This window comes from Talpa europaea (genome assembly GCF_964194135.1).
Source record: "Talpa europaea genome assembly, chromosome: 1".
Classification (NCBI taxonomy): Eukaryota; Metazoa; Chordata; class Mammalia; order Eulipotyphla; family Talpidae; genus Talpa; species Talpa europaea.
In genome coordinates this window covers 158,180,469-158,193,323 of record NC_140073.1, presented here as the reverse complement: position 1 = coordinate 158,193,323, position 12,855 = coordinate 158,180,469, and the positions used below count along the sequence as shown (strand labels likewise).

At 60.3% G+C, this 12,855-nt stretch overlaps 1 protein-coding gene across 1 annotated transcript; it reads right to left on the bottom strand.

Annotated features, from left to right (window-relative positions):
• Positions 1–926: 926 nt before the first annotated feature.
• Positions 927–1,947, bottom strand: LOC311167341 (olfactory receptor 9S13-like; the record flags this gene model as incomplete). The annotated part of the gene is made up of 1 exon (XM_084228256.1): positions 927–1,947. The coding sequence occupies exon 1, from the start codon at positions 1,875–1,877 to the stop codon at positions 927–929; it is 951 nt and encodes a 316-aa protein (XP_084084382.1). The 5' UTR covers positions 1,878–1,947.
• Between the last annotated feature and the right edge of the window lie 10,908 nt (positions 1,948–12,855).

Sequence of the window (12,855 nt, the reverse complement as noted above, 5' to 3'; positions counted from 1 at the left end):
GAAGCTGGAGCTTGGCCAGAGGGGGAGCCCCGCTGGGGTGTGAGCCAGGGTCTGGGTACTGCCTGGGGCCAGACTTCTGGGGGAAACTCCAGAGTAGAAAACGGGGGAACAATTCCGCTCCTCAGGGGCCCGGCAGGAATTCATTCGTAGCAGAACATGAGTGACGGCTTTGGCCTTACTGGACGTGCACGTAGTCACGACAGACAAAACCACCCTCACGGGCGGGCGCGGAGGGGACGTAGGCACACAGGCCACCTCAGAGAAGGCCCCGGGTGTCGTCTGCAGGAGGGCGGGTGGCGCTCAGGGCCGTGGCAGCTGCGCCTGGGCCAGCAGGCCAAGGAGTGTCTCCACATGGGTCAGCTGCTTTCTCGTGACCTGGGCGATGGTGATAGCTGAGGACAGGTGTGATTCGAAGTTTTTTCCACAAATACAGAAAAACCATCCCTGTGTCGCTCCCCATGGTCTGTGCCTGGGGCACGCCTGTGTTTGAGTGTCCACTTCGGCTCGAGCTCTTTGGTCACAGAGGGGAAGATGCTGAGAAGGGGCCATGGGGCCAGGGCCCTGTCACTGGCCACTCAGCCCGGACTTGCATCTGAGGGTGGCCAGCCCCATGAGGGCAAGTCCACAAAGAATTAATCTTCTGGGTCTATGAAGATGCACAGGTGGGTGGCGTCTGCCCTCCTGCCCACGGCGTCCAGGAACCTGCTTTTCAGTGACTGACGGCTTTGACGGGGCCTCGGCGAGTCTTATACCGTCACTCAACACCCAGTGCATCCCGGCCCACACCTGGCTGCAGGTGCTCTGGTCCCGGGAGGAACGAGGGGCTGCTCAGCACGTGCTGGTGCAGAGGCTTCTGGGGACCCTCCTAGCCACTGTCCCTGAGTCCCCCCTCCACCCCGCGGTCCCTACGGCCCCCGCGGCCCGGCTCACAGCCCCGCGCGCCTCTGGCCCAGCCGCCGCAGGGCCTCCTTCACGTCCCTGTTGCGCAGGCTGTAGATGAGCGGGTTGAGCATGGGGATGACCAGGGTGTAGAAGACCGAGACCACCTTGCCCTGCTCCAGGGACTCCACGGCGCCGGGCTGCGCGTACATGACGAACACGGTGCCGTAGAAGAGGCCGACGGCCGTCAGGTGGGAGCCGCAGGTGGAGAAGACCTTGTGGCGCGCCGAGCCCGCGCGCGTGCGCAGGATGGTGCCCGCGATGTAGCCGTAGGACACGAGCACCGCCAGCGAGGTGCCCACGATGACGAGCCCGCAGACGCCGAACATGACCAGCCGGTTGAGGGTGGTGTCGGCGCAGGCCAGCGGCAGCAGCGGGGGCACGTCGCAGAAGAAGTGGTTGACGCGGCGGGAGCCGCAGAACGGGAGGCTGAAGGTGAAGCTGGTCTGCACCAGGGTGTTGACGCAGCCTCCGCAGTAGCTGCCCAGCACCAGGCGGGCGCAGGCCGAGGGGCGCATGGTGACCGGGTAGCGCAGGGGCCTGCAGATGGCCATGAAGCGGTCGTAGGCCATCATGGCCAGCAGGAAGGCCTCGGTGGTACCAAACAGGGAGAAGAAGAAGAACTGGGTGGCGCAGCCCAGGAAGGAGATGGCCTTGGAGGAGGAGAAGAAGTTGGCCAGGGCGTTGGGGGCGATGACGGACGAGTAGCACAGGTCCACGAGGGACAGGTTCTTGAGGAAGAAGTACATCGGGGAGTGCAGGCGGGCGTCCAGGGTGATGACCACGATCATGGTGAGGTTGCCCAGCACGGTCACCACGTACAGGCCCAGGAACAGGGCGAAGAGCAGGGCCTGCGTCTGCTCGTCGCCCTCAAACCCCAGGAGCACGAACCCCTGCAGGGCCGTGTCCGACAGGTTGCCCCATCTGGGGGGAGGCATGGCCAGCCGGGCAGCGGGGCCGGGCGTGGGGGCAGCAGGAGGGTCAGGCAGGTCTCAGGTTCACCCCTCCCTGGAGCACAGGGGCCTTGCTGTCCACGGGCACAAGGCCACCGGCCGTCACGTTCTCTTTGCAGATGCTCAGAGCGACCTGGAAGGCGACGCGCCCGTGTGAACCCCCCAGGGCTGCTCCGAGCCTGGCTGTAGGGGGAGGACAGCCGCGCCGCAGGGGTGTGAGCCTGACATGGAGAGCAGGCCCTGCCCTTCTGCCACAGGAAGTGTCTCCCCTTTGCAGGGGACCCTGGTGTATGGCGTGTCCACAACTTGCTGGGGTCTCGTCTGCTCCTTAAGACCGTCTCACCCCCTCCTGCGTGTTAGAAATGTCAGACAGCTTCTCCTGCGCCTGCACCTGAGCTGTGGGGGTTCCTCCCTGGCGAGCTGGGAGTGGACCAGGGACCACCCCGGACAGGCTGACGTGGGCGCCCAGCGTGGCTCACTGCCAGAGCCACCTCACGCTGGCAGAGGTCCGGCCTCGCAGGTAGGCTGGCGGCCACCACGTCGTCTGCTGAGATCAAGCCCCGGCACCGGCTGGCCATGCGCCTCACACCCGCTGGCTCTCCCTCAACCCCCAGCCCTGCCCGGAGGCGGCCTTGGCCACGGGGATCATGACTCACCCAAGAGTACACAGCCGGGCCGCTCTTCTAGGGCGACGGCTGTCTTGACTCCGCTTTAGAGCCTGAGGATGCTGTGCCCGCACCCACGTCCCGGACACTAAGCCAGAGTGGGCACAGGCCTGGGAGACACCTGGGGTCCCACTGTGCGCCTGACTGCAGGCGCCGGGCCCTGGCTTCGGGGGCTCCTGGGTCTCGGTGGAAGCAAGGGAGGGCGTGGGCTCCGCTGCTGCTCCCCTGTCTTGTCCCCTTTGTCAGGAGCATGGAGGTGTCTGCTCTCGGGGCACTCTGCTGCTGAGGTCTTCCACCCCGGCACAAGTGGGACTCCAGGCCCCTAATGGCCAATTAGGTGAAACTCAGGCTCCGGCAGTGCCAGGGGACTCCCAACTTCCTGAGCCCAGAGCCCTGTGGCCAGTCTTCACACGTGCCCAACGCCGGGGGTGTCAGAGGCTCTGAAGTCCCTCATGACCCACTGGGGGCCAATCAGGAGAGAAACAGAGAACAGAAAGGGACCAAGTGGCCTCCCGGGAGAGCGCTCCCCAGGACAGCAGGTGTGACTTCCTGGTCCCCTCCTCCATCCTGACCCTCCCCTACACATTGTCGGGAGAAGAGCAACGTCACGGGAAATCTGGGCCTTGGAAAGAGGGCAGCCCCTCCTACCCAGACTCAGAGACTCAGGCCCTCCTGTACGCTAACAGCAGGTCAGAATGTTCTGCTCACAGCCCACCTGTCCAGAGTGAATTCTGGTTATTGCTCGGACCTGTGCGTGCTGCTTGCGGGGCCAGTGAGCTCGTCCCGACTGTCGCGTTTGTTCAGGTTCTTGCCCACACAGAATGTTATGGCTCAAAACACATGGGAATGACCAGCACTGTCCTCTCTCAGGGGGCAGATTGGAAATTCGTGTTCTCTGTGATGGTTGAAGATGACGTCTATGACATTACTGAAAGTTTTTAGTCATGATTTAAGAAAATTGTGTCCCCTTCACCTCCTCGAGTCCCGTGACAATCTGCAGAGCAGCACAACAGTCTCGATGGCTGAGGAGCGAGGATGAGCAGAAACATTCCTGGTAACTGTCCTGTTTTACTTCTAAAACGGAAATCAATCAATAGTATTACGATGAGTCAGAGAATCATGACATCAAGGCGCACAGGGGGATGACTGAAGAGGAGGCCGGCCGTGAGGATGACGGTGGAGGAGGTGACTGGGGCTCCTGTGGGGCAGGAACACAGCAGGTCCTTGACTGACTTCTGTTCACCATCATTTTGTTATTATATTGACGAGAACAGAAAGTGATCCCAGCTGAGGCTGAACAAAAGAACTTTTTTAAAGCAGCTGCTTTTTTTTTTTTTTAAGATTTATTTATTTATGTAAGAACTGGGGTACAGGCCAGAGGTGCGGGGGGTGAGAGGATTCACCAGAGCCAGAGCGGGGAGCAGAACAGGCAGACTGATGAAGGACACTGCTGAGGGGAGCAGAGGGCGAGACAGGAGAGGTCTGCGCGCCATGTGGGACCCTCGCCCGGCGGCCGGAGATCGAACTGGCGCTGCAGAGGCTGCGGGCAGCTTCGCAAGCCAGTGCTCAACCGCTGCGCCACCGGGGAGGCCCTGATCTGTCTGTAGTTATGAGTGGGGTGTTAAAGTCCCCTACTATTATGGTATCGTGGTTAATGTCACTCTATCTCCCTCGGTAATTGCGTTATGTGTTTTGCTGCTCCATCATTTGGCGCGCGTCTATCTATGTTACATCCTCTTGTTGAATGAAACCCTGCTCACAATGCAATGTCCCTCCCTGTCTCTCATCTTTTTAACTGGAATCTATTTTATCTGCTCTAAGTATAGCTGTGCCTGCCTTTTTGAAAAATTACCATTTGCTTGCAGGATTGTCTTCCAACATCCTATTTTAAGTCTGTTTGTCTTGAAAGCTAAGATGAGCTTCCTGTAGACAACAAAAATTAGATTTTTTTCCTGAAACATTCAGCTACTGTATACCATTTAACTGGTGAGCTCACACTGTGTACATTTACAGTAATTGTTAAAATATAAGTATTGCCATTTTTATTTTTTTGGTGTTTAGTTTGTTTTTGTTGTTTTGTTCTTCTCTTATCCTCTTCTCTTGTGCTTTGGCCTCTGCCTTTGTGTTAAATTTTTAAATTTATTTATTTATTTTAATTTTTTTTAGATGAAGATATTTTATTTTATTATTTTTTTTAATAGAGGCATGTTTTATTTATTTATTTATTTGTTTATTTGTTTTGTTTATACATGCACTGGGTACAGTCGCAGCGGGCGGCAGGGGAGGTCTGCGCGCCATGTGGGACCCTCCTCCGGTGGCCGGGGAGCAGCCGGGGATCAAGCTGGCGCCGCAGAGGTCGCAACCCAGCGCTCAACCGCTGCGCCACCGGGGAGGCCCCTGCCTTTGCGTTATGTTTGGATTCCTTTTCCAGTTTTCTGTGCCTTTCTTTTAATTTTTGTTTTGAGCTTCCCCTGAGGTTTATGCGTATCATTCTATACTTGTGAACTGTTGGATGGACTGGTCTCAAATTCACTATGATGACCCACAATTTTACTTTGTTCCCCATCCACATGGTATGTTTATGATGTCTTACTGCTTCCAGATAGACTTCCTTGTCATTTTGCGAATCCCTTTAGTATTTCCTGCAAGGTAAGTTTAGTGGCAACGAATTACTTTTGTTTATCTATAGACCTCTTTATCCCTCCTTCAATTTTAAGTGATATTCCAGCAGGAGAAAGTATTCTCAGTTGAAAATCCTTTTTTTTCCCCGTGGAGGATTTTAAATTTATCGTGGCATTCTCTTACAGTTGTGCGGTTTCCATCAAGTAATTACAGATGATCTTATAGGTAATTCATTTTTCTTTGATTTCAATATTCTCTCCTTATCACTAGTTTTTACTTGTTTAATTACGATGTCTTAGTTACTGGAACTGGCTGCCTTGGCGGGGGGTGCTAGCAGCAGCAGCGGTGTTCTCTCACCCTGCTGCGTACCAGGAGTCAAGTGTAGTAGTGGAGCAGGGGTGCATGGCACAAAGGGCAACAAGGCAGGAGGCTGGATAGAAGGACAGAACGGCCACCCACATGCCCAGGCTCTGAGACCTGAGCCATCAAAAAGCCCCAAAAGGCCAAAAACCAAAACCGAGGGCTATAGCCTAACAAAGGACAGTGTCCACTAGAGGACGGGCCCTGTGGTGGGGGCGTCTCACCCGCACAGGACTGCAAGAGACCACAGGCTCCAGGAACAGTCACCGTGAGGTGTACCTCACACGCAGGGAGACAGACCTCACTGTGGACACACGTGGGGCCGCCTCACCTGGAGAGCATCAGTAACGGTCATCACCAGTCACCAGGAGTCTGGACTGCACTGCCAGTAGGGATGGTCCCTTCTGGCCCCTCAGAGATGGGTCAGAGCCCCCAGTGCTCACAGCTCTGTGTGAGTTGTTGGGTGACGCCAGCAGCAGCTCTTTGAGACGCCGGCAGGGCCTCGGGGCTCCCTTCAGGCGACGTCAGGAACAGGACAGCGGCCCCATCTGTGACCAAATCCTTTGGCTTCTCTTCCTTTCTCAGAGGGCAGCTGCCGGACGCTGCTTCTTCGGAGGTCAGGCATGGAGTCTTCCCCTTCTTTTTTCCTCCCTCGGAGGCTGACCTGCCTTCCTCGGGGCTGGTGTCTCCAGCTCTGCACCCGCGACCCTGGCTTATATCCTCTTTCAGGGTTACACACCCGTAAGTCTGATTGGACCATTTTTCAATCCTGTGGCTGACTGGACCATTTAGGACCAATCAGCTCATAGCTCGCCCCTGATTGGTCCAGTCCACAATCCAGGAAGTCCACTGTTCCATAAAAAGGCTCTGAGGAGCAACTGCTGTTACCGGAACCGAGCTGCTTCAGCGGCGGGAGCTGGCAGGAGCAGTGGTGTCTTTTTCACCCTGCTGCTCAGCCACAAGTCTGTGGCAGTTGCTCCTCAGGGCGCTTTTATGTAACAGTGCACTTCCTGAAGCATGGACCGGACCCATCAGGTGTGGGCTATGAGCTGGTTGGTGCTAAATGGTCCAATCGGCCACAGGATTGAAGAACAGTCCAATCAGACTGTGGGCAGGGCAGCCTGAGAGAGGATATAAGCCAGGGTCTGCCCGCTGAGAGGGATGACGCCAGCCCTGAGGAGACACGCAGGAGAGATGCGCCAGCCCCGCAGGAAGAAGGGGGAGGCCCCGTCCTGCCCCCCACGTCGCCTGGAGGAGCTCGAGGCCCAGGAGCTGTTGTGCCAGCATCAGCCGGCCTCTCCCAGGAGCTGTGACACGGGTTGTCTGTGACCCGCCTCTGGGGCCAGCGGTGGCCCTCACACTGGCCAGTGCTGCCCAGATGCCTGGTGACTGTCCCACCAGCCAGCCTTGCCCAGAGTCCTGGTGACCAGTGGTGACCATCAGTGACGCGTCCAGGTGAGGTGGCCCCATGCGCAGCCACATGAGCCCTTTGTCTCCCTGTGTGTGAGCTGCACCGTGGGTGTTCCTGGAGCCTGAGGCCCGACAATTGACCCCGGATGGTGGCCTGTCCTCTTGCAGGCCCTGTTCTTTGTTGGGCTGCAGCCACAGGCCTTGGGGTGTGAGTGTGGTGCTGCTGTAGCCCTTGGCTCTTGTTTTGGGCCTTTCTGGTGGCTTTTATCCCAGAGCCCGGGCAGGGGTGGCCGTCCTGTCCCCCGTCTTCCCGCCTGCCCCTTTTGGATTTCAATGGCGGAGCAAAACAACTTCCTTAACGTGGTGTGTCGGCCGGTGTTCAGATGGCTGGTGAGGGCCCCCCGCACTGCCTGCCGGGCCCTGCAGGACCAGGTGCTGCACAGGCTGACGCCAGCCCTGGCCCGGGGCTGTGCTGTGGCAGGTGGAGGTCGGGGCGGGGGGTGCGAAGAGGCTGCCGCTGCAGCACATACCAAGAGCTTGAGCCTCACCAGGGCCGCAGATGCCTGAGCTGAGAGGACGTCTGCGGTGACCCCTGCGCCGGACCAGCTCCTTAGTCCGAGCTGCCTCTGTCGCCTCAGGCTAAGGCTGAGCCCGCAGCTGTGGGCCAGGCCCAGGCCCCTGGGAGTGCGGCTGCAGCAGTGATCTGGAACCCGCGAGCTCAGGCTGCAGATGGCGCAGTCCCAAGGCGGCCTCAGCGGGCGCATGCAGGAGCTCTGGGCGTCTGTGGGAGCCCCTTGAGTCCTCTCTGTCCTCGTGCGTGGCAGCATCGGCTGGGCAGGGCAATGGCCGGGGTCTTTCCCAAGCATGTTCCTCTGTGGAGCTTTCCTGGGGGACCCGCTCCTGCTCCTGGGACCTGGTCTTTACCCTCTGACTAGAGCAACAACCACTCGCTGCCCAGCCCCTCACTGCAGCTGACCGCACACGCGTCCACTCCTGCTGGGGAGGGTTGCCCAGCTGTGGCCCAGCAGGGTGGCAGGTGCTTCCCATTACGCAGGAGCCGCCTGGCCGAGCGGATCGCAGGTGCCGCCCTCCTCCTGCATCTCCAGCCAGGCCCTCCCCAGGGCGCCGCCCATCGCCTGCGTGCGGGCACAGGCTCAAACTGGCAGCCGCCTTGAACCCGAGGGCCACGCCACAGACAAGGACGCCGGCCCCCAGGGCACAGGGCGCAGGCATCTCCCCTTGGCCTGTTCCTTGGAGGACTTCTCCAGCGTGCACGCTGCCTGGGTGGAAGCTCACGCTGCTGCCCCTGCCCTCCCCACCCCTGCACCCCGACAATGCAGTCCCAGGGTCTGAGCTGCCAACAGCCGGCCTGAGGCCATCCGTCCCCAGCAAAACAGGGTTCCTGCTGTAGCTGACAGCCTGGGGCTGCAGCCCGGGGCGGAGAAAAGGAGCCTCCACCTTGGCTACCCTCCCCGTTCAGTCACTTTTCCCTGCAGAACGGGGGCCTCCCAGCCGTCTTTCTTGGGCTCTGGTGCTTACCTGCTTATTTTATTGTTTGGCGGGGCGGGGGCGAGTCTTTCCTCAGCCAAGGTCTTGCTGGAACAGGCAGCGGGTTATGTCTGCTTAGGGGCTGTCAGGACAAAGCAACAGGATGAAACCAAGCACAAGGGAAACCGGTGCCATCCTGTTGAGGTCCGCCCGAGACACACGCCCGTCTGCACTGGGGGGGCAGCGTTGCTAGGGCCACAGGACCTCTATGGCCATCATCACAGTGCCATCTGTCATTGAGCAAAATGTCTTGCAGCATGACTCTCGTGAACATGCTAGAAAGATGATGTGGTTCAATTAATATTAAGTGAAGTCAGTTTTATAGAAACATTTATTTATAAAGATATTTGCTGGGCCCTGCGGCTCTGGTCAGCCTCCCGCGCTCCCTTGGCCTTCACTGGGCGCTGGGCAGTGGCCCCGTGTCGTGCTGAAGCTCCAAAGAAGTCTCCTTTGCCCGGATGCCTCTGGCTGCTGCTTCTCCAGGGGGCCTTGAGTTTGCTGGGAGGCATCCTGCGGAGCCTGGGGCTCCTGTCCACGTTGAGCTGGGATTTGAGCAGCCCCCGTCCAGCGGGTATCCCCCGCCCCCCCACCCCCCGTGGCGCCCTCCATGCAAGACCAGGAGCCCAAGGGAGCTCCGCTCTGTGGCACCTCGGCGTGCGCCTCTGACCCGGCCTGGCCCCCCCGGGAAGCAGGCTGTCCACCTTGTCAGGGCCACTCTGCCTGGCCTCTCCCGCTGACCCCACGCCCACGGAGGGGCGTATCCTGGCCACCCATGAAAGCGTGCCTTAAATGAGAGGACTCGGCAGTGGTGTTGAGGACAGACTGAAAGGTGGATGGAGGCGGGTCCTGTCAGGGCAGCACGGCCGGGTGTCTTGGGGGGTGGGAGGGGGATGATCCGTGGAAGTTGTTAGAAGACATTTGGGTCGAGCTGATAACAAGTCTTCTTTCCTACAGGAAAGTGGTTTTAATGACAACAAATGGCTTAATGTACAATGTGTGTGTCCATCTGTCCACACGCTCATCACCCTCAGACGCTCGGGCGCGGGAAGGGGGGGCCCTGGGGCGGGGAGGAGAGTCGCTGCCCGGTTGGGGAGTGAACACCGTTGCAAGATGGTGGCCCCTCGAGCTCGGTCGGCGCAGTGGACTACATGAGAGAAGGAAGGAAAACCCATGACCACCTCAGGGACGGCAGAAAAAGCCCTGGAAACGCTCAGCACAATTTCGTGACATAAAAACAATCAAAAAAGTCAGAAGGCAGGAAAGCAGGTCGCACAAGGGCGGGCTGTGGGAGCCCGACACTGCCGCCCCCGCCCTGAGGGTGAACGCGCTTCCTCTGAGGTCGGGACACGGGCCCTGCCCTCACCACCTGCGCTCCCCGGGCTCCTGGCAGAGCAGCCGGGCGACAGCGAGACTGGAGCCCAAACTGGAAAGGAGGCAGCAAAACGTTTGATCTCTGCGCACGACCTGGCTCTATGAACGGAAACTTCAGATTCCACAAAACCCCCAAGGTGTGATGGCACCTAATGAATAAATTCACCAAACTGACCGTATAAGAAATCAAGCCATTAACGTCGTCGTGATTCTACGCACTGGTAACAGACGTGTGAAGAGAAAGGAAGCAGTTCCTAGGAAAGAATAAACTTAACCAAGGAGACAAAAGGCTTCTACTCTGAATACTACAAAATACGGTGGAAAGAATTAAAGGCGGCATCCAGGAACCGGGAGACATCCCGTGTCATGGCTGGAGAATGACACACCACCCGCCGTGATCAAGGCCAAAACCCCAATATTATTTTTTGTAGATATAGAGAAGCGCATCTTAAAATCCTCATGGAATCTCGGGGTCCCACACAGCCAGGCAACCTGCAGAGAGAAGAGCGGAGCTGGCGGGCCCACGCTCCTGATTTTAAAACCCATCACAAAGCTGCAGGGACCCAAACAACGTGGCCCTGGGAGAAAGACACTGAGGACCAGTGCATTGGAAGAGGGTCTAGAAGTGACCTTTGAGGAAGGAGCCCGCTGGAGAAACAGCCGCGTCTTCAAGAAACAGCATCTGGACCTATCAGCACACACGAGAGCCGAGCCCCACCTGGACATGACCAAAAATGAAATGAAGTAAAAGCCAAAAAGTAGGGCCTCAATCTGTAAACCCCGCTGACAAAAGCTTCACGCCCCGGGGCGTGGCAGTGATTTCTCGATGTGACACCAAGAGCACAGGAAGCCGAGGTGAAGGGGCCGAGGCCAGGACTCAAACCTAAAGTTTTGTGCCGGACAGAATTGGCCGGACGGGCGGGGAAAGACGTCCCGAGACAGATCTGACTCAGGGCTCACGCCCGGATCTGCAAGGACCCTACAGGCGCCAAGGGCCAGCCCCCCGAAATGTGACAGACCACTCGAACAGATGTTTCTCCACAGATGATGCAGACATCGTGAGCAAAGTCGAGCATGACGAGACGGCACCTGCGTCCGGTGGGTGGGCGCCCTGGGCCAGAGGAAAGGCCGTGGGGCCCGCGGTGACGGGGCCGCTGGCCTGGTGGGGAAAGTGGTGAACGGGATGCGCTCTGGGCAAGAGTGTGGTGCTTCCCGGCTTGGGGAGATGAACGTCGCCGTGGCCTGGCGCTAGTGCCCAAGAGCGTGGGGGTGGGAATGTCTGGAGAGACGTGCACTGAGCGGACACGGCATCCCTCAGGTCTGTGCAGAGCTGGAGACACGCGGGCACGGCCGAGTGCCGGGCAGGCGACAGGGGTCCCGGCTCAGAGAGAGGCGCCCAGGGGCGGTCGGCGGGGAGGGCCATGAGGAGGACGAGCGCCTCTGACCAGTGCCACGCGCTGGGGGCACAGCGGAGCCACCGGCCTGCGGGGCCCTGTGCGAGAGCCGGGACTGACCCCCGAGGGGACGCGCGCTTGGTGCTGACCACACCGACACTGTCCAGGGGCAGCCCAGGCTCGGAACCAAGACCACTGGCCTGACCGCTGGACTGCCGCTCCTGCACCCCGCTGCCTGAGCGCGGCTCCCTGGCAGTCCCCGCGCACCCCCATCTGTAAGAGGAGGGGTGCGGGCCACGGTGGCCACCACGCAGGGGACCTGGCACACCTCCACCCCACCCAGGCCTCCCGGGGCTGGAGCCGGCGCCGGGGGATCACGCTCGGAGCAGCCTCCTCCGTCCCCGGCCCGGACACGGCCCGTCCTGACACGCCGTGTTGTCCCCGCTCACTCCTTCCTGCTCTGCTGTCAGGTTCTGCAGATTTGAGCAAATGCACAGCTCTGGAAATCAACACATTGTGGGTTTTCCCAAATTTTGACCAGCACGGTAGAAATTCTAAGACCAGCCTCTAACCCTGGCGGACCAGGAGGGGCGGCGAAGAGGCGGCGGGGCCTGGGGGGTGGGCGAGGAGGGGCGGGCGTGGTCAAGGGCCCAGAGCCGAGACCGGGCGCAGGAGGTGGTGGCCCAGAGCCCCTGGCAGGAGAGGGGGAGTGGGGTGGGAGCGGGCGAGTCCCCACTGCCCCCGAGGACCCGACCTCCCGGCAGAGGACAGCGCCCGAAGTGGCGTGGGGGACAGGAAAGGCGGGGTGACGGGCCAGGCAGTGCGGCCAGAGCCCCAGGACACGCTGCGAGGGGGTGGGGACGGGGAGTGGCCCTGGGAGGGTGGACAGAGCTGGGGTCTGCCCCTTGTGAAGGGCACCGGCTCCCCCTTGCTCTGCCGCGGCCTCAGGCCGGCGCCCCCCATGGCAGACACATGCAGACAGCACCCAGGGTGCTCGAGGGGCAGGACGGCCGCCTCCGGGCTGTGCTGCCCGGGGCCCAGGACATTGGGCACCTGCAGGGATGGGCACCCGCTAAAGGCCAAGAGCAAACAGGGCCGGGCCACCGGGCGGCTGGAGCAGGGGGCAGCGCTCTCTGCAGCCTGGGGCGCTCAGCACCGGGGACCGGAGGGAGACGCGAGGGGCAGCCGGATGGGAGCTGAGTGGGCAGCGCCTCTGCTCACTGTCCCCAGGGCTTGGGGACCTGGGTCACGTCGGGGGGTAGGGCAGCACTTGCTGGGCCGCCCCTCCAGGTGCCCAGGGAGAGGAGACCCACACCCAGGGCAGGGCTGTGCAGTCGCCGCGTCCACGCCACGTACCTTCCCCGCAGAAGCAGGACCTGGGGCTCGCCCGCCCGGGACTCCAGGGTCCCCGCTGGTCACCCCCGCCCGCAGGCCAGCTCCGCTCCTGGCAACACCCGGAGATTTGGGTGGTGAAGATCACCACGAATCGCCGGGGGTGTCCTGCCCCCAAGAGATCATGATGCGCGTCCCCGCAGGACGGGGCAGGTGACCGACAGCAGGAGGGCGGGGCCCTGCTCCCCCCCGCGGCCCGGC